At 43.1% G+C, this 20,336-nt stretch overlaps 1 protein-coding gene across 1 annotated transcript; it reads right to left on the reverse strand.

Moving 5' to 3' along the window:
• Positions 1-2,088: 2,088 nt before the first annotated feature.
• Positions 2,089-3,021, reverse strand: LOC121804126. The gene has a single exon (XM_042203667.1). It carries the CDS (start codon positions 3,019-3,021, stop codon positions 2,089-2,091), a length of 933 nt encoding a protein of 310 aa, XP_042059601.1.
• Positions 3,022-20,336: the final 17,315 nt, after the last annotated feature.

Below are 20,336 nucleotides of genomic sequence, written 5' to 3' on the forward strand. Positions count from 1 at the left end.
GTGGGGGACGAACCAGCACATCGACAGGATGTGGTGGCGCATTAGCCAAAGCTACCTCCAGTTCAAACCGGCAGGGGGGAACCCTCACAACGGCGAACAATGGCGGAAACAGTGGGAGCGGCTGAGGAGGCAGCTCAGCCGCTTTGCCGGCCTTTACATGAACTGTCTCCGCATGGCGTCCCGCGGCATGTCCGCCGAGGACGTGAAGCTTGCCGCGCACCAGCAGTACATCGATCCTTCAAAAGGGGTTCGGGGAATTCAAGTATTGGGATGTCTATCTCGTGGTGCAGGATTCGGCCAAGTTCACTGCGGGAGTTGAATCTGGCTGGCCGAAGCGAACGAGGATCAGCGCCTCCGGGGAGTATAGTAGCAGTGCTGGTTCCTACGAGCTTCCCCCGCCGAGGCAGAGTTCCCCACACCCACATCGTCGAACCACCGCCGTCGCTCGGTTGGGCAAAAGGCCGCGGCGGGGACTCCGGGAGGAAGCGGCAGCGGATTCGCCGAGGCCCAATCGGCAGCACCCATCCAAAACGATCCCGAGAACCCCTCATTCGGCCGCATTGCGGCACATGAAACCTTGTTACGTGCGATGGTTGAATGGCGCCAAGCGACCGACCCCCATTACAAGCGAAAGCTTAAACCCCTCCTCAACAGTATGCGGCGCGATTTGGGGTTCAACGAGATGCCGGATAGCGACGGCCGAGGGGGGTGGCGGCGGCGGCGACGATGACGCGGGTACCGGCGGCGAGGAATCCGAGGAGTGAGAGAAGGCGGTTTGTTTTTATATTTATGTAATTTTTTTATGTATTTTTTTTAGTTAAGTATGTTTTTTTTAAAAATAAAGTGTTCTCATTTTCTCCATATTTGTGTCGAAATTTTACTTCCGTAAATTGCTTAATTCCGTAAATTGTTAAATTTGTGAATTTGTGAATTTTTTTAATATGGGAAGTCAGTCGGGATGTCCTTGGAGATGTCCGCTACTGTGCAATGGGATGTCCGTATGACGTGACATCCGTAGTAGGAAGTCCGTATGACGTGGCAGGAGGTGTTTTTGGGATGTCCGCAGGGATGTCCGCCGGGACATCCGCACCACTGCGGATGCCCTTAGAAAGTAAACTACATATTAGCAACTGGAAATTTTCTTTAGTATAATAAGCAGTTTATCAATAATAATGAGACATCTATGTGAGTGATAGTAACAACTAGGGTCAAAAGTTTCTGAGTTTAAAGAAAATGATTAATAGTAATTTCTCTGTTCTAGTTAAGATTGATACATTTTGCCTTTTAGTTTATTCTAAATAAAATGATAGATTTATATTTTTGATAACTTTCTTTCTATAATTAATATACGCAACCACTTTTTCTTACTTCAATTAAGATATTCAACTTTCTTTCTCTCTCTATTTAATATTGACACCCATATTTTTTCTCTCTAATTAAACACATTAATCAACAACTCTTTGGTGAATATGAAATGTGTTATCTTAGGGAAAATTCTGTTTTGAATGAAAAATGTGTTTTAGGCAGAACGGATGGAGTACTATTTTTTAAATAATAATGAAAAATGTGTTTTAGGCACTAATCAATGCATTCAACAGAATACAAATAGTACTATGTCAAAATTGTAGGTGAAAAACCACAACTATTCGTACAAATTAGAATTCGATTTATTTGTATCAATATCCTTCTCATGCTCTGCATTATATGTCGTACTTGAAATGCCACTTTCACACACTCACGAGAGTAATAAAAGTATTAATAAATGTTCACACTATAATCATGAAAGCTTGCCACCACACCCCTATTTATCATTGCATTATGCTTGTACAATCATTCCTCAACTCTCCATCTACTGTATTTCCTAATTAACTTTCGCATCATACGTAACGCTCATGCTCCTATTAACCCAATCATGCTCCACAAATATTAAATCAGTAAATTAGTTAAAGTAAGCTACAGGCAAAGACAAATTATTTCGACAACAACAGCCACATAACCAAAAAATTAAAATTTAAAAGTTAAGTTGCATCAAACAAAAAAAAGCAGCACGCGCGACAATTTTTTTTCCTTTTCTCCAAAAAATAAAATCTACGATTGAATTTGATCAGCGGCGCCTTCCACGGTGAGCTGTTTCAGCCATTCAAACGTCCGATGATGCGAGATATGCTTCTTCGCCGCCTGCTTCTTCGCCATTTTCGGATCATCGCGATGCAGCGCCGCCGCGACTTCGCCATCATCGTTCGCGCTCCGCTTGATGATCACCACTCTTGGCGCGATCGTCTCCACCGCGTCGGCGGCGCATCTGCACCCGCCGCCGAGGATCCGCGGCCGCAGCTTCTTTTTGCTCCCGTCGCCGCCGCTGGAGTTGCTGCTGGTGCTTCGCCGGCTGCCGGAATTTCCGGATCGCGCTTTCAGATCGCGGAACGCGATCTCCGGCGGCGGCGTGACGATACCTAACCGCAGCACATTCCAGATCGACGAATTCTTAACGGAATTTCTGTGAGTCACGGCGGCGTAGCGGCTGCTAGGGAAATTCAGGCGCGGCGAGGGGCTAGGGTGAGAGTGGAATTGAATGCGAGGCGGCAATTTAGGCTTATTGTATTTGGCGGTGGCGGAAGAGGAGGTGGAGGAGGAGGAGGTGCCGCTGCTGATGCTGCTGCTTCTACTGGAATAGTAGTGATCCATCGAATCCGATCGGGAAATCGAGCAGCTCCGGCGGCGAGGGTCGTAATTTTGTAACAGCGCCTTCTCCGAGCTCACGGAGTGGCGCAGCGGCAGGATTTGCCCCTTGAAAAATACCTCATCGGCCGCGCACATTTCCGATTCCATTGAGAGAGCGCAGAAATCAAATTCCTGATCTTCTCCGACTTTTTCGCAGTGAAAATTGCTGTTATTGTTTTCAATTCCTTTTCTCCATTGATGAATGAGCGGGAGATCACTCAACGAGAGCGCTTCATCTTCATCGGAGTCGTGTTGCAATTGAGCTTCATTTTGAGCAACTGGCCACCTTTTTTCATCCATAATCAATGTGATTTTTTTTGTTTCAAATTTGGTTCAAATAAAAAGTATAGAGTTATATAGAGAGAGAGAGAGAGAGAGAGAGGGATTAAAGAAATTTGAATGGTGCTTTTCTTGTATTAGAGAGAAGAGAGTTATTGGATTCCAAGAGACGGCCCCTTACCTTTTTATATAAGCGTGACATTCTTACTCATTCCTCTATATAAAATCATTGAAAAAATTTATATATAACAATTTTAGTAGCTTGTGCATAAAGTGGGACGGCTCTCTCTCTCTCTCTCGATGGTAGTGGCAAATCGAAATAAAAAAACAACAGCTTTTTCCGGCCGTAGGCCACCCGCAACGCGTCACGCGGGTGGCCCGTGTTCCGTCACGAAGGAACGAGACGGCGGCATGACGCATTGCGGCGCTCCGTCTCGTCCCCAGCCCGTTCCGCATTCCGTCCATCTGAGACCCGTTGCGAGACGTCTCGCCACTAGCTCCCGCGACGTGGCGAGCTCCCAGGCCATGCGTGACGCCCACTCGCCGGCCCACGAGTGGGATTCGTCACGCTGACGCAATAAATCATTTTTTTAAAAAATTTGAATTAAAAAATTAAAAATTAAAAATTGGCAAACGGTAATATTACCGTTTTATAGTCGTTTTCCATTTATTTTTATTTTATTTTTAATTTTTTTACTCTATAAATACTCCTAATTCATCCTCATTTCACACACAACTGCACATCTATTATTCTCAAATCATCATCATTTCCTCTCCAATTTTCATCTCAAGTCATCTCTATTTTATTCTTCCTCCAAATTTAATCGATCTCATGGATCCGTATGAGCAAATGCGTCGAATAATGGAAGAATCACTTGGAGAAGATCGACGCCGGGAGGCGGAGGAAGCCGCCCAGGCCCAAAGACGCTTCTGAACTTACATCCATAGTAATCGAGAGGAAGCCGCCGCAAGGTTAGTCCGCGACTACTTCTGCGAAAACCCGGTGTGGGGAGATACCTACTTCCGTCGTCGTTTCCGCATGCGGCGACCGCTATTTCTCCACATCGCAAATACATTGGCGGCCCGGGAAGAGTTCTTCCAAGAAAGGTTCGACGCCGTCGGCCGTCCCAACCACACGACGCTGCAGAAATGTACTGCAGCAATACGTCAGCTTGCGACTCGACAAACGGCGGATGTGTTCGACGAATACCTCCACATTGGAGACAGCACTGGGAGAATGTGCTTGCTCCAATTCTGCAAAGGTGTCCGGGCAACCTTCACCAACGAATTTCTCCGGAAGCCAAGCACGACAGATTGCCAGTTTCTGCTCTGCCTTCATGAACAAGTGCACGGATTCCCGGAATGCTTGGCAGCTTCGATTGCATGCACTGGCAATGAAAGAATTACCCGGTGGAGTGGATGGGGTCGTACACGAGGGGCCACAAAGGCACTCATCCCAATGTTATACTCGAGGCCGTCGCCGACTACCAGCTATGGATCTGACATGCGTACTTCGGGGTCCCCGGCTCAAACAACGACATTAATGTGCTACACCAATCCGACCTCTTCGCCGAAGTTTTGGATGGTAAAGCCCCGGCCATCAACTTCACCGCTAACCACCGGCGCTATAAAATGGGGTACTATCTTGCCGACAGCATCTACCCGAAGTGGCCAACCTTCGTGAAGACGTGCACTATGCCTGTGAACTCAAAGCAAGTGCTTTTTGCGCAGAAGCAGGAGGTTGCTCGAAAGGATGTGGAGAGGGCGTTCGGGGTTCTCCAAGCGCGCTTCAACATTATCAAAGCCCCGGCTCGTACGTGGTTCATGGAGAGCATGGTCGACATCATGTATACGTGCATAATCTTGCACAACATGATTGTCCAAGACGAAGGACCCGAGGCGGGAAATTGGTTCAACCCTAAAGCCCCCGGAAGCTCAACCGCAAGTAGTCCGCCTCGAAGTGGAGTGCATCCGTCTATACAAGAACGGTTGTCTATTCGGGCAAGGACACGTGACTCTCCGCCCACGCCCAACTCCAAGATGATCTAATGGAGCACATTTGGCCAAACTTTGGCAGATGAAATTAAATTATGTATTTTTTATTTTTTTAGGATTTTTAATTATATTTTTTTTTATTTTTTTTCAAATTTTATGTTGTAATGTTATTTTATTTTTAGTGAAGTGTGTTTTTTATTAATTGAATTTGGTTGGAAATAAAAATAAAAAATGAAATTGAATGAATAGTAATTTAAGGGACGGTTAATAGACGGATGGTTGCAGGTTCCGTTCCTTAGTTAAGGGATGGTGTAAAAAGTACAGTGGGGCCTGCTAATAGTAATTTAAGGGACGGTTTAGTGACAACGTTGTGGATGACCTTAATCTGCAAGCCCGATCAGCAAGATTAATCCAATTCCGTCGTAGGCGAATTCGGGACACCGGTGGTCAACAAGAAAAAAAACAACAGCTTTTCTTTTTGTGTGTTTGTGGGGCAAATTTACTTGTTAAGATTGCTCATTGTCAAACCGAATGTTGAAGAGACACTCATTGCGTTTTTGAACATTAAGATAGTGATAGTACTACAGTTGGTCGTGTTTTTCATTATTTTATTTGTTTCTAGAGAGAGTAAAATGCCATATTTTTAGCACTGTACAGTCTTGTGAATGAAAATTTTGTGACAAATATTTTTGCTTCTATCATAGGGAACGAATATGGAATGGCCACGTAAGTAATCAAGAGCAACAAGATTTTAATTAACTTATAAAAAAAAGCTGTGCATCAATATCTCTCCCCTACAATACAAGTGATGCTCAGAGATACCATTTTCAAATGAATACTCCTTAATAAAGTATACTGTATTTCACTTTTTATGTAGACTTGAAATGAAATAAAAGTATTTTTTCGCCTGAGAAAAATCTAAAAGATTTATTCGATTGTTTTTAAACCCTATTGGTCTCTAAGATCATGATTTTTAGCTAAAATTTGATATTTTCTACGAGTTTTTAAATTAATTATAAAAATCATGAACATAAGTTTTATAGTGCATTTTCCACTAAATCAGATTTTTTCCCAACTCATCTCATGAGAAATTCACTGTAATCAATATTTTTTTGCCTTAGGCCATCCACAATAGCGCCTAGCGCACCGCTTAGCCGAGCGCCGACGCTAGGCGGTGCGCTAGGCGATCTATTGCAACCGCCCAGCCATTTTCGGAATTAAAAACCGCCTAGCGCTCGGCGGTTCCGTGGCGCTAGGCGGTGCGCTGGGCGATCCACTCGGCGCTATTGCAGCGTCCGGATCGCCTAGCGCACCGCCTAGCGTGAATTTTTTTTTTCGAAACACTATATATACGCGCCTTGCACGTCATTTTCATTCGCACCACTTGTTTTAACGAGTACTCTCTATATCTAAATTTATGTACAAGATCAACAACGGTAAATGGATCTCAACAACGAGCCTACTTTAGGGAGTAGCGGGTCTCAAGCTCAAACTCCCCCGGTCCCCGTGGGAAGTAGATGGAGTCAGATGCCACCATACTACAACATGTACCCGTGGCAGCAGATGATGCCCGGGATGCCAGCCGGGGGGAGTCCGCCGAGGGGGTTTCCGGCGATGCCGGGGTGGGCACCCAGGATGCAGATGATGCCCGGGGGGTACAGGCGACGCAAGGGACGCCGGGGGGGGGGGGGGGGTAACGACGACCCAGTGGACGACGGGGGGATCCCAGGCGACACAGGGGATGCGGGGGGGGGGGGGGGGGGGGGTACCGGCGACGCAGTGGACGACGGGAGGGATCCCTGGCAACACAGGGGACGCCGCGGGACGTCTACCGCCCCAGTTTTGATTTTTCGACTGGTTCGTCGCACACATCGACCCCAACGGAGGCGCAGCCGTTGCCCCAATTTGACACTTTCTCTTTCGATGACTTGGGATTAGATCTTCTCGGTGTTCCGGATGCTCCCGTTCAAACGGGGGGCGCAGGGCGGGGTCGTGGCGCTGACAAACACGGATTTTGCATGTTTTTAAGGGCTAGATTTAACTAGTTTTAAATGTCAATCATGCAAATTATGTTCTTAAATTGCATATGTTATACATTTGGTATTTTTGACGTGTTTGTTGATAAATTATAGAAAAAGATAGAAAAAGGTGAAAAAAAGGCAAAAGTGCAGCAGCCTCTGTTCGAGCCCATTCTGGAAGAGATTTTGAAGTCCAATCAGTGCTTACTATATGTCATTCTCTTCGTCTTCAAAAGAGCTTCGCGTGGATATCTTACATGTCTTAATCGGAGTTCTGTGGAGAAAGTTATGACAATTCTACGAACATCGCGCAGTGCAGTCAAAAATAAACCTTTTTCCAGCCTATAAATACCTCTGAACCTAATTCATAATCTTTATCTCAGAGCCTCCAATCCTTCTCCATCTCTACGCCTCTTTCCATTCCATAATCCACACATAATTTATCCATCTTCTATTGGAGCGGAGCTCTGCAGATCCAGGCAAGAGAAGACTGAAGATTGAAGATTCAACCTTGGGTTTTATCAATTTCTTTCATGTCTCGTACTTTAATTGTAGTTTTTACTTGTCTATGAGTAGAACATCTTTTGTAGAATTTTTGGTATAGATATTCGATTGATTTTCCTTGTTAGCTCTTGCAGTTATTTGATTTATCTGGTGCTTTCTATGTTCAATTGATTAGCTACCTCTTGAATACATGTTAGAGTTGATTAGAGTACTCGGGAGACGAAATAATTGACTTAGAAAAAGAGATAATTCACACCTTAATTCAATAGAACTCGGGAGAGTTGAGGTTTTGAGTGAGGTCTTTGATCATATATGCTTTTAGGAGTTAGGGGTTTAAGGGTTAGAAGGGGACTTCAATCCTATCACCTAATCTACAGGTTTCTCACCTCGGGAGGGGGTTTAATCTATAATTGTGATCGACTTAATAGCTCTGGAGACCGTAATTCAAGGAAGTCAATTGTGTTTTTGGATCCTAAAATTCTACATTCTTAAGCCTGCTTTGTATTATTTCTTTTTATGTTTTCCATTTTTTTATTTATTTCTTTCAATCTAGTTTAATTAATCAACCAAAAAATCACGTGTCTCTGGATAGTATATGACGCTTAGTATATGGTAGTCAGTTGCAATCTTATTCCCTGTGTTCGATATCCGGTACTGACCTTTAGCTATACTGGATCTACCCTGTATGCCCCAAAGAAGAAAAGCAAGGGGAAGAGGGTCGGCGAGTCCTCGCAGCCGGGTGAGGACGATAGCTCGGTACGGGGGAGGTGGACGGACGCGGAGAACGTCGCGCTGTCCAAGGCGTGGGTGAGTGTTTGCGACGATCCTCTCGTTTCGAACAACCAGAGGATCGTCAACTTGTGGGGCAAGATAGCAGCAGTCTACCAGAGGTTTTGCCCGGAGGGGAGGCGATGCATCGGGGAGGATTGCCGGAAGGGGTGGGATCGAATCAGGGCTGCGGTCTCCCGATTTTCGGGCTTGTACACCAACGCCCTCCGCATGATGAGCAGTGATCAAACGGAGGAAGACTGCAGGAGGATAGCGGAGAAAGGACTTCACCTACTGGAACAACTATCTTGTGCTGAACGACTCCGAGAAGTTCCGAGTAGGTGTAGACGCTGGCTGGCCGAAGAAGCAACGATTGAACTATACCGGTGATTTCAGCGGCAGCAGCGGTGGTTCCCACGACCTCCCCGAGACGGCCCAGGAGGTCCCGACCCCTCGTTCGTTCGATCGCCGAACTCGCCCGGTTGGGCACAAGCGGGCTCAACGGGAGGCGAGGGGGGTCGCCGGGGGTTCCCAGGAGGTCCAGTCGGCATCCCCCCTTGGCTAATCCACAGCAGATCTCAAATTCTTCGCGCGTCAACTAACGCGCGCTCAGATGGTCAAGACGATGGCCGAATGGCGGGCGGCGGTGGACCCCGTGGAGAAGAGTTTGCTTCAAACGTTGCTCCTGAGCATGCAGGAGGATTTGGAGGCGGCACGGAGGGAAGCCACCGGGAGTAGAGGCGGCGGCGACGAAGGCGGAGGCGATGGTGGCGACGGAGGCGGAGGCGATGGTGCCGACAACGACGGAGGAGACGACGACGGAGCAGATGAGTGAATTATTGTACTTTTTTGTTAATTATTGTACTTTTTAAAATTTTAATAGTATTATTAATGTTTCCCGTATATGTCTCGTAAATTAAATTCCCTATATTGTGTGATTGTTAATTATTTCATTTTTATATAATTGTTATTAGTGATGTGGCTATTGATGTGGTTGAGCTATTTATGATGTGGCTAGGCTATGACTGGGCTATTTATGATGTGGCAGGAGGATTTTTAGTGTTGATGGCGTGGCAGGAGGAGTTTGTGGCTAGGCTATGGCTGGACTATTGTTGGACTATTTCTATTGTGGATGGCCTAAGGGATTGATATTTTCGACCAAATAGTTGCAAATAATATTAGATTAATGAATATGATAAATTGGATCTGAAATCTAATAGTAAACATCTAAAATATTGATTACACACATTTAACATAACAAGAAAATTAAATGCGAAATGATTAACGTTTAAAATAGTAAGAAAATTTTTTGTGTGAGAACTGATGAGGAATTCATTCTAAATTAAGACAAGTAGTAGTCCCTAAAATCACAGATTTTGGACTATTATGATATTTTTCATGAACTTAAATTTGGTCGGAAAAACATGAACTTATCATTTGTAGTGAATTTTCCATGTGGTGGAGAAAAAACTGATTTCGTGGAAAATTTACTGCAAAGTCTAAGTTTATGATTCATACAACCAATATTAGGCCATCCGCAACGCTGTCACTTATCCATCCCTTAATCGTCCCTTAAATTACTATTCATGGGCCCCACTGTACTTTTTTACTGCATCTCTTAACTAAGGGACGGAACCTGCAACCCTCCATCTCTTATTCGTCCCTTAACCGTCCCTAAAATTACTATTCATTCAATTTAATTTTTTATTTTTATTTCCAACAAATTCAATTAATAAAAACACACTTCATTAAAAAAAATATAATTACTAACTTAAAAACAATACATAATTAAATTCGTGGCAAAATAAATAAAAAAGTCATAATTTAACCCTGTATAATTTGATGCTCTAAATTCACGTCAGATCATTCAACTCTGTATAATTTGATGCTCTAAATTCATTTTCATTTTTTATTTTTATTTCCAACAAATTCAATTAATAAAAACACATTTCATTAAATAAAATAAAATTACAACATTACATTCTTAAAACAATAAAACAAAACATAATTAAAAATCCTAAAAAAATTTAAAATACATAATTTAATTTCTTTCGCCAAATTTTGCCCAAAGGTGCTCCATTAGATCATCTTGGAGTTGGACGTGGCGGTAGAGTCACGTGTCCATGCCCGAATAGACAACCGTTCTTGTATAGACGGATGCACTCCACTTCGAGGCGGATTACTTGCGGTTGAGCTTCCGAGGGCTTCAGGGTCAAACCAATTTCCCGCCTCGGGTCCTTCGTCTTGGACAATCATGTTGTGCAAGATTATGCACGTATACATGATGTCGACCATGCTCTCTATGAACCACGTACGGGCCGGGGCTTTGATAATGTTGAAGCGCGCTTGGAGAACCCCGAACGCCGGCTCCACATCCTTCCGAACAGCCTCCTGCTTCTACGCAAAAAGAGTCTGCTTTGCGTTCACAGGTCTGGTGCACGTCTTCACGAAGGTTGGCCACTTCGGGTAAATGCCGTCGGCAAGATAGTACCCCATTTTATAGCGCCGGTTGTTAGCGGTGAAGTTGATGGCCGGCGCTTTACCATCCAAATTTCGGCGAAGAGGTTGGATTGGTGGAGCATGTTTATGTCATTGTTCGAGTCGGGGACCCCGAAGTACGCATGCCAGATCCATAGCCGGTAGTCGACAAGGCCTAGAGTATAACGGTGGGGTGGGTGCCTTTGTGGCCGCTTGTGTACGACCCCCTCCACGCCACCAGGCAATTCTTCCATTGCCAGTGCATGCAATCGACGCTGCCAAGCATCCCGGGGAATCCGTGCACTTCTTCGTGAAGGCGGAACAGGAACTGGCAATCTGTCGTGCTTAGCTTCCGGAGAAATTCGTCGGTGAAGGCTACCCGGAAGCCTTTGTAGAATTGGATCAAGCACATTCTCCTAGTGCTTTCTCCAATGTGGAGGTATTCGTCGAACACATCCGCCGTTTGTCCAGTCGCAAGCTGACGGATTGCAGCAGTACATTTCTGCAGCGTCGTGTGGCTGGGACGGCCGATGGCGTCGAACATTTCTTGGAAGAAATCTTCTCGGGCTGCCAATGTATTTGCGATGTAGAGAAATAGCGGTCGCCACATGCGGAAACGGCAACGGAAGTAGGCATCTCCCCACACCGGGTTATCGCAGAAGTAGTCACGGACTAACCTTGCGCCGGCTTCCTCCCGGTTACGATGGATGTAAGTCTAGGAGCGTCTTTGGGGCGGCGCGGCTTCCTCCGCCTCCCGACGTCGATCTTCTTCAAGTGATTCTTCCATTATTCGACGCATTTGCTCATATGGATCCATTAGATCGATTAAATTTGGGGGAAGAATAAAAGAGTTAATTTCAGATGAAAATTGGAGAGGAAAGAGAGATGATTTGAGAGGATTAGATGTGTGTTGGTGTGTGAAATGAAGATGAAATAGGAGTATTTATAAAGTAAAAAAAATAAAAAATAAATAAAATAAAGGAAAACGGTCGAAAACGGTAATATTACCGTTTTCGAATTTTTAATTTTTTTTATTAAATTCGAATTAAAAAAAATGAATTATTGCGTCAGTGTGACGAAACCCACTCGCTGGCCGGCGAGTAGGCGTCACGCATGCCCCAGAGCGCGCCATGTCGCGGGAGCGCGTGGCGAGAAGTCTCGCGCGGCGTCTCGGTGTGACGGGGGATCCGGTGGGATGGTGACGGGACGGGACGCTGCAACGCGTCCCGCGACGGAAGGACGGGACTCGTGCTACCCGCGTAACGCGTTGCGGGTGGCCTTAAAGTTCGTGGAATATATCAAATTTTAGCCAAAATTTATAATTTTAAGGACTAATACTCTCATTTAAAACTATATATCATAATCAATTTTTGTTATAGACTTTGCTTAACACATGATATTAAGGTCCAACATTACATATACATTGGACTAGGGGTGGGTCGATACGATATATCGTATCGAAAACGTTGTATCGTATATCGTATCGAAAATATCGATATGAAAGAATTTCATATCGTTATCGTATCGAAAGTTTCGATATATCGAATTTCGATATATCGAACTTTCGATATGGAGGATATCTATATCGTTATCGTATCGATATTTTGATATATCGTACCGAAATTCGATATATCGAAAATATCGATATATATCGTATATTCGATATATATCGTATATTCGATATATATCGTATATTCGATATAAACGATATATCGTACCGAAATTCGATATATCGTACCGAAATTCGATATATCGAAAATATCGATATATATCGTATATTCGATATAAAACGATATATCGAAAATATCGATATATATATCCTATATTCGATATAAAACGATATATCGCGATATAAGGAAATTCATATCGTTATCGTATCGAAAACTTACGATACGGTATCGTTTCGTATCGAAAATTACGATATATCGAAAATCCGATAATTTTTCGATATTTTTCAATACGATACGAGCGATATATCATTTTTTCGATATTTTTCCCCAGCCCTACATTGGACTATATGAAAATATAAAGAGGCCAAATCAGCCAATTTTACTTATCAGAATGTTATTGTTTTTTTTATTAAACTTGATTAATTGGACGGGCAACTTTAGCTAAATTATGACTTCTGGTGGCAAAATTGAATTAAATCAAAAGTTGAACAATTGTCACACATATTCCGAAATTAGTGTTTAAATCCAAAATTAGTAGTACTAAAAAATTACCCCTTTTCTTCGCAATGTATTGTTTTGTCCCTTGCAAGTTTTGCATGAGTATCATTCACAGTATTTTAGTTAACTATAAATATATAAATTATTAATATTTATATTTTACTTGTATTTCGATGATTATAGATTTGTATTTTCAATTGATATTTTATTTCATAATTTTATAAATTTGTGTTTTACTGTAAAATGTTCAAAGGCCAAATGTATACAACAACCTTTACATCTTTCTGGCCGTTGTTTAGTGTTTACTAATTTTCAAATTTCATTTTGAAATGAGTGAAATTTTCACCAAGTTTATTAATTAAGGCCTCGATTTCGATATGCGAGTCGTGTGATTAAAAATAAGATTGAAATAATCATAACCCTAAGAGGTAATGATAAGCCTTGTGGATATTGCAATTTAAACATCATATAGCCACTAATGGTGTTCAAATATATTATACAATTGGTTGAAGGGGTAAATATTATGTCATGCCCCTAATTAGTTAGTTGGATTTTTTCGATCAAATTTTCCACAATCATTGAATATAATAATAGTATAATACGAGTGATGGAAGTACGGCGGTTACATATATAATACTCCTCTTTATTGTAATTTTCTATTTTAATTTTGAGGAAAATTATATATAGTGGACAACTTGGTCTTACAATAGTCAATGAGAAGTTACATAAATAACTCTTTAATGGAATTTTCTTTTTTAATCTAAGGAAAATTTTTAGTAGACAACTTGATCTTACATTAGTCAATAAGAAGTTTGAGCCAAATGTACATATAATTTTAATTAAAATGAAATAGTATATAACTATTGGGGCAGGCTTCACCCACTCAATGGATTGACATGATTAAACCATCACTAATATTTCAATTAATTCATGCTACGTCGTTATTTTTATGTGATGGCTTAGTTGCATAACATATTAATTGGCTTGCTTTCATTTTTTACTATAAAGGTGTTGTCTATATAGATTAAAACAGCACAAATGGCGCAGACAGTCAAACTCCATGAGAAAGATAATCCATATAGCTGCTGCCGTTGTACCTATTTTAGATTGCACGTAGTAATTATCGAGTCCTTTTCATTTTAATTAATAAATAAACTTGGCCTACCAAATTCGAGTTCAATACCAACTCGGCCATCTCAACATTTGATCTAGAAAATATTTGGTTTTATTAGTGTAACTATTTGGTGTGAATGTAACGACTATTTATTGATAAATTCAAGAACGACATGCAAAAACATCATCACTATTTAGTGGAGGAGTGGGTAAAACCCTATAAACTGCTTAACCTAAAAAAACTCCATGATTTTTTGAGTCGCCCTCTAAATAGTGATGATGTTTTTTGAACTCTAAAATTGATATTGGGTAACTTAAGCCCAATAAATGTTGTCTTCTTCGTGGGCCTAATAAGTCTACTCCACGTTCATTTCTGAATTAAAACCCATTTTTTATAGTTGCCAGAGATTATACTTTCGTATCACGTTCCACTTACATATTTCCTTCGATCTCAAAAAAATATAGACATTTGGAACAATACAGAAGTTAATATACAATTAGTAAAGTAAGAGAGAGATAGAAAAAAAAATTATAGTATTGTTAGTGGATAATGAAGCTTATTTTATTAGAGAGAAGGAAGTTACTAAAAATAGAAGGAGATAATCTTATGGGACATCCCAAAATGGAAAATATCCTTATTTTTATGGGACGAATGAAGTATTAATTAAGGCCAATAAATAGTGTTTCTATTTTAAAATTTAAATTGGTGACAGTAATAAATTATACTCCCTTAGTAACATGAAAAATAAAACGCTTTTCTTTTCAAGTTGTCCCAATAAAAATGAAACGTTTTCTAAAATGGAAATAACATTATCTTTACTTTTTCTCTTTCTTTTACTTTATTCTTTCTTCATAATTCACAAAACAACATTATATAAAATGACATGGCGAAAAGCGAACATTTCATATTTAATGGATATGAAATGGGACGGAGAAAGTAACTATTAAGGCCATCCACAACGCTGTTCCTATACCGTTCCTAAACCGTTCCTTAAACCACTATTTGAGGGCCCCACTGTACTTATTTACTCCATTCCTTAACTAAGGAACGGAACCTGCAACCTTCCGTTTCTTATCCGTTCCTTAACCGTTCCTTAAATTACTATTCATTCAATTTCATTTTGTATTTTTATTTCCAACCCAATTCAATTTAAATAAACACACTTTAATAAAAAACAAACACACTTTATTAAAAAACACACAACATTAAAAAAATTACAACTTAAACTTAAAAAAAATAAAAAACACACAATAATAAACACACAATTAAACGTGGGAAAATAAAAAAGTACTCCGCCGGCTAATCATCCTCCGGAGGCGGTCGAGGTTGAGGGGGAGTCGGAAGGCCAAGTTGTGCTGTCATATGCACAATTCCGTTCCACCAGGCTGCGAATTGGGCGTACGGGAAGCGGGAAGTGTCCGCCATTGTGGCGGTCATGTACGCTACCATAAGTGTGTCCGAGCCTCCCTGCGAGCCCGATCCCGAGGCCGACTGGCTTGATTCGCCTCGGCCCTTCCTCGCTCTAGCCGCCTTCGCCGCCTTCGTCCCTTGCGGCCGACCGCACCCACGACTGGATCCCCCGTATTCGTCGGGCGTTGGATCCCCCGTACCCCCAAACACATGCGGTTCACCCTCGCTGGCCTCACCGGTGTCACCAGACGAGTAGTTGCCGGTCGTCGTGTGCTTCGTGCGCTTTGAGGTTGAGCCCGAGCTCGAGCGGACACCGCCGGCCCATCTTTCCTCGTCCTTGACTAGCTGCCAAATATCAACATATTTGAACTGTAGCCCGGTGTCCTGGTAGAAGACGCGCAAAGCCGCCCTCAGAATATCGGCGCCCGAAGCTCCGCTTTGGTAGTTCGCCTCTTCAGCCGAGTAGATGCTGCAAAATTTTTTGACCTGTACGTCGACTCGGCCAAAGTGAGCACGAAGCATTGTATATTTGCGCTTCCGTGCCCCTTTCGGCTTAATCTGGTGGTAGACATCGCGGACCTTTTCCCAGAAGCACTTGGCGGCTTGTTGATTCCCGACGATGGGATCGTACGAGACGGTGAGCCAGGCGGTGTACACCGCCTTTGTTTCTTCGTTGTTGTACGGATGCCGGCCCAGATCCTCCGGTTTCTCCTCCTCCGCCTCCTCGGCCGCCTCAGACGCAGCCCTGGCGCTTTCACCGCCTCGGCCTCCTCCCTGGGTGGGTTCAACGGGGATATTCTCCCGAATCTGGGACAAACCCTGAGTAAGGCGCGAGCCGAGTGGTCGTGCGTAGGCATCCACATCGAAAGTGGGTGGTTGGTACCCACCCGGCGTCGCCGACCCCTGGATGCCCGGCGTCGACGACCCGGAACCACCAAGTGTGTTGTACATGGTCTGCCAATCGCCCAACGCGTTGAGATCCCACCCACCATAGCCGTCACCGCCGTAGTTGCCGTCGCCGGACATTTTGTGTAGAGATTGAATATGAAAATTGGAGAGGAAATGATGTTGGTTGTATGTGAAATGAGAATGAAGTAGGAGAATTTATAGAATAAGAAAATAAAAAAATAAAAAAATAAAAAAAAGTTAAAAAACGGTAATATTAACGTTATAAAAAAAATGAAATTTTTTTTTTAAAAATAATTATTGCGTCAGCAGGTGAGTGTCCCACTCGCGGGCCGGCGAGTGGGACTCACGCACGCCGCGGGGAGCGCCACGTCGCCGAAGCGCGTGGCGGCACAGACCGTGCCGCGTTTCGTTCTGTCGGCACCCGGCACGGAATGATAACGGAACCGAGACGAAACCATGCTCCGCAACGCGTTCCGCGGCAAAACCGTTCCGGCGGAACGGCACGCGGAACGCCGGCGGCCCGCGTTGCGGGTGCTCTAAAGGTGAAACAAAGAACAAAAAAAGGAAGAAAGGAACAGAAAGCAAAGAAGCCTAATTTAATAACATACGTTAAAGGTGAAACAAAGAGAAAAAAAAAACAAACAAGTACTACAATTTAAGAAAATTGAATGATGCATATTTAAACTCACTTATGCCATATGTTACTCCAGACTTTATTTTCATCTATTTTACTTTAGTAACTACCGTTGGAAAGAAATCAATTAGGAATCAATTAGGGATCAAAATTGATATGCACGTATTAACGATAATTGATACTAGGGCAAATCTTTATCATGTATAGAAGATCTCTTTGTGTATTTAGGCAGCCTCTATTCCTCATTGTATTATGCGATTGATATGAATGAAAATAAGCCTTTCAACATGGCATCAGAGCATGCTTTTTCGATCCTAATCGGTAAACTCAGAAATTGATTCATCATAGTTCAATAGCCTCCTCAAACCTCCGACCAAAAACAGGGCAGAATCCATACCTACACAAAAAATGTCAGACAACGAAGAAGAGAAACCATATGTAGAAGATCCGAGATTAAGGATGAGTAAACAAGTTACTCTGGCACTCAGGCTCAATGGAAACAACTATCCTCTCTGGCATAAACTGATGAGAATAGCCCTTGGAGGAAGACGAGCAAATCGGTATATCACAGGCGTACCAGAACCGGGAACAAAGGGCTATACCTAATAGGAAGAAACCGACATTATCGTATTCTCATGGATAGTCGACAATATCGAAACTGATATCATCGTGGACTTTGCGCACCACCAAACCGCACAAGCTCTATGGGAGAGTTTGTTCGTCACCTTCACAAGCACCTCTGATCCATACCTATTGTACGATTTGGAGGAAAAGGCGAATAAGATAGTGCAAGGAGAACAAGTACTCGAGACTTACTGGCGACGTCTCCACGGAATTTGGATAGAGATAGATCGATGCGAAAATCGCCCAATCGATTGCTGCGACAAAGGGGTCGGACAATTTCGAACCTACATCGGAACAAGGCGATTGTTCAAATTCCTCACCGGATTGAATGAGAAATATGACGGAATCCGACGAGATATCCTTAAAGAACAACCACTGCCCTCAGCCGAAGTCGCGTACGGACGGGTGAAATGAGAAGCTACCCGGCTCAAAATTATGCCGTCGGCAGCAAACACGGATCTCCCAACCGGCACGACGAACGACGATTCATCATCGGGCGAAGTAGGGCTCGGATTTGCTGCCCGGAATCTACCTCAGCAACGTCCCAGTCACCCTCCACCGCCACGCGCCACTGGACCCAACCGTAGGACAGGGTTCAAATCGGACAAATCAAAGATGTGGTGCTCCCATTGTGGAAAACAGAAGCATACCAGAGAATCGTGCTTACTCTTGGTCGGATTTCCGGACTGGTGGGACGAAAATCAGAAGGCGAAAGCCCGATTAGCGATCGGGATGGAAGAAAGCGGAGGCGGTGGACTGTTTCCAGCCGGAGGGGGCAACCGCGAGGCCACCAACCCTCGGGGAAGGAACGGAGATGGAGATTCCCGGACAGGTGGGGGCGGCAGACGTGGAGAGGCGGACGTGATGGTCGGAGAAGCAGCGTTCACCGAGATGAAAGGAGGCGCCGCTGGATTTGGAGGTAACGGATTGGGGTTGTTAAATCCTAATCCACCAAATTTTTTACACTCAGGTCCCCACACTATGCCTGATATACGGAAAGCACCCCATCATGTACATAATTTAGGATCTACCCCCTGTGTGAATTTTTGTGCTCAATTTAGCCCCCGGCATGTTAAAAACCGAAAATCAGCCCCAACTTTGTCTAAAATATCATATGTGATCCCAAATCCCTTTGCACCCTTAGAAAAGATTTCTACTGCATTTATGGCCCGGAGTATAACTGATTCTATGGAGAGTGGGTGGATATTTGATTGCGGGGCCACAGATACGATGACATATGATAAAAATGATTTTTCTGTGATTAATGAGGCTACGAAAAGTTCGATTCAAACTGCCGATGGGGAACTAACAGCATTTAGTGGAAGTGGGACCATAGAAATTTCACCAACTTTAAAACCGTCTAACTGCCTTTATGTGCCCAAATTATCCCATAAACTCATGTCCATTAGTCACGTGACTAAAGAGCTCAATTGTACATTACTGATGCATCCCAATTTCTGTATGTTACAGGATATCAGGACGAGGAGGATAATTGGGCGTGACACTGAGCGTCAATGCCTCTACTATGTGGATGAGATTACTCAACAAGGTGGCACCACAATGCTTGCTCACAGATCTGCTAATCGATAAGCCTGGTTGTGGCACCGCAGATTGGGACATCCATCCTCGGATTATTTTAAAATTCTATTTCCTAAGTTTTCTAAATTTAAAGGCATTTCGTGTGAATCTTGTGTTTTGGCAAAAAGCGACAAACAATCTTTCAAATCTAGTGAGACACGAGTTAAGGGTATTTTTTCTTTGGTACATGCTGATGTGTGGGGCCCAACGCCTATTATTGGTGATCATGGTTTTAGATAGTTTCTCATATTTGTGGATGACTGCACAAGATTAACTTGGATATATTTTTTGAAAAATAAGTCAGAAGTTTTTGAAAAATTTGTCAGTTTCTCCACCTTAATTCAGACGCAATTCCAAACTTCTATTAAGGTCCTTCGATCTGATAATGGTAGAGAATTTGTTAATAAAGAAATGGCAGAATTTTTAAAAGTAAGAGCCTCGTTCATCAAACTACTTGCCCTTATACCCCAAAACAGAATGGAGTAGCAGAACGAAAAAATAGATTAATCCTGGAAGTCACCCGAGCCCAGTTTTTCGACTCAAATGTCCCAAAATTTTTGTGGCCTGAAGCAGTTGCTACCGCTGTGTACTTAATCAATCGCCTTCCTAAGAAAATTTTGGGTATGCGAACCCCCCTGCAGGTACTTTCAGCCCTTGCTAAAATTCCTGAACCTCTTACTCTTCCCCTTCGAGTTTTTGGTTGCTCTGTTTATGTACATATTCCCAAACATGAAAGAAGTAAATTTTCTGCGTGTGCTCTTAAGTGTGTTTTTTTGGGATATAAAATTAATCAGAAAGGGTACCGTTGCTATGACCCAACTTCTAGGAAAATAATAACAACCATGAACTGTAATTTTCTGGAGTGTGAATATTTTTTCCAATCCCAAACTCGGGGTTAGGGGAGAACCCGAGTGATAGCATTAGACCCCTTAGTTGGGCTGTGTCGCCACAATCAGGCAACTCACTGGCGGAACCAACAGAGCATACTAGTGTCACCGCCGAGCCGATCCCTTCTACTGTGGAGCCTCCTCAGTCGCCTACACCTCAGTTAGATCCTCCTCCAGTGATATCTAAGGTAATTCCTGAAACTAGCTCATATAGTACAGTTGTTACTCCTAATGAGTCTGGTATAGAAG

Source organism: Salvia splendens, chromosome 5, assembly GCF_004379255.2.
Source record: "Salvia splendens isolate huo1 chromosome 5, SspV2, whole genome shotgun sequence".
Lineage (NCBI taxonomy): Eukaryota > Viridiplantae > Streptophyta > Magnoliopsida > Lamiales > Lamiaceae > Salvia > Salvia splendens.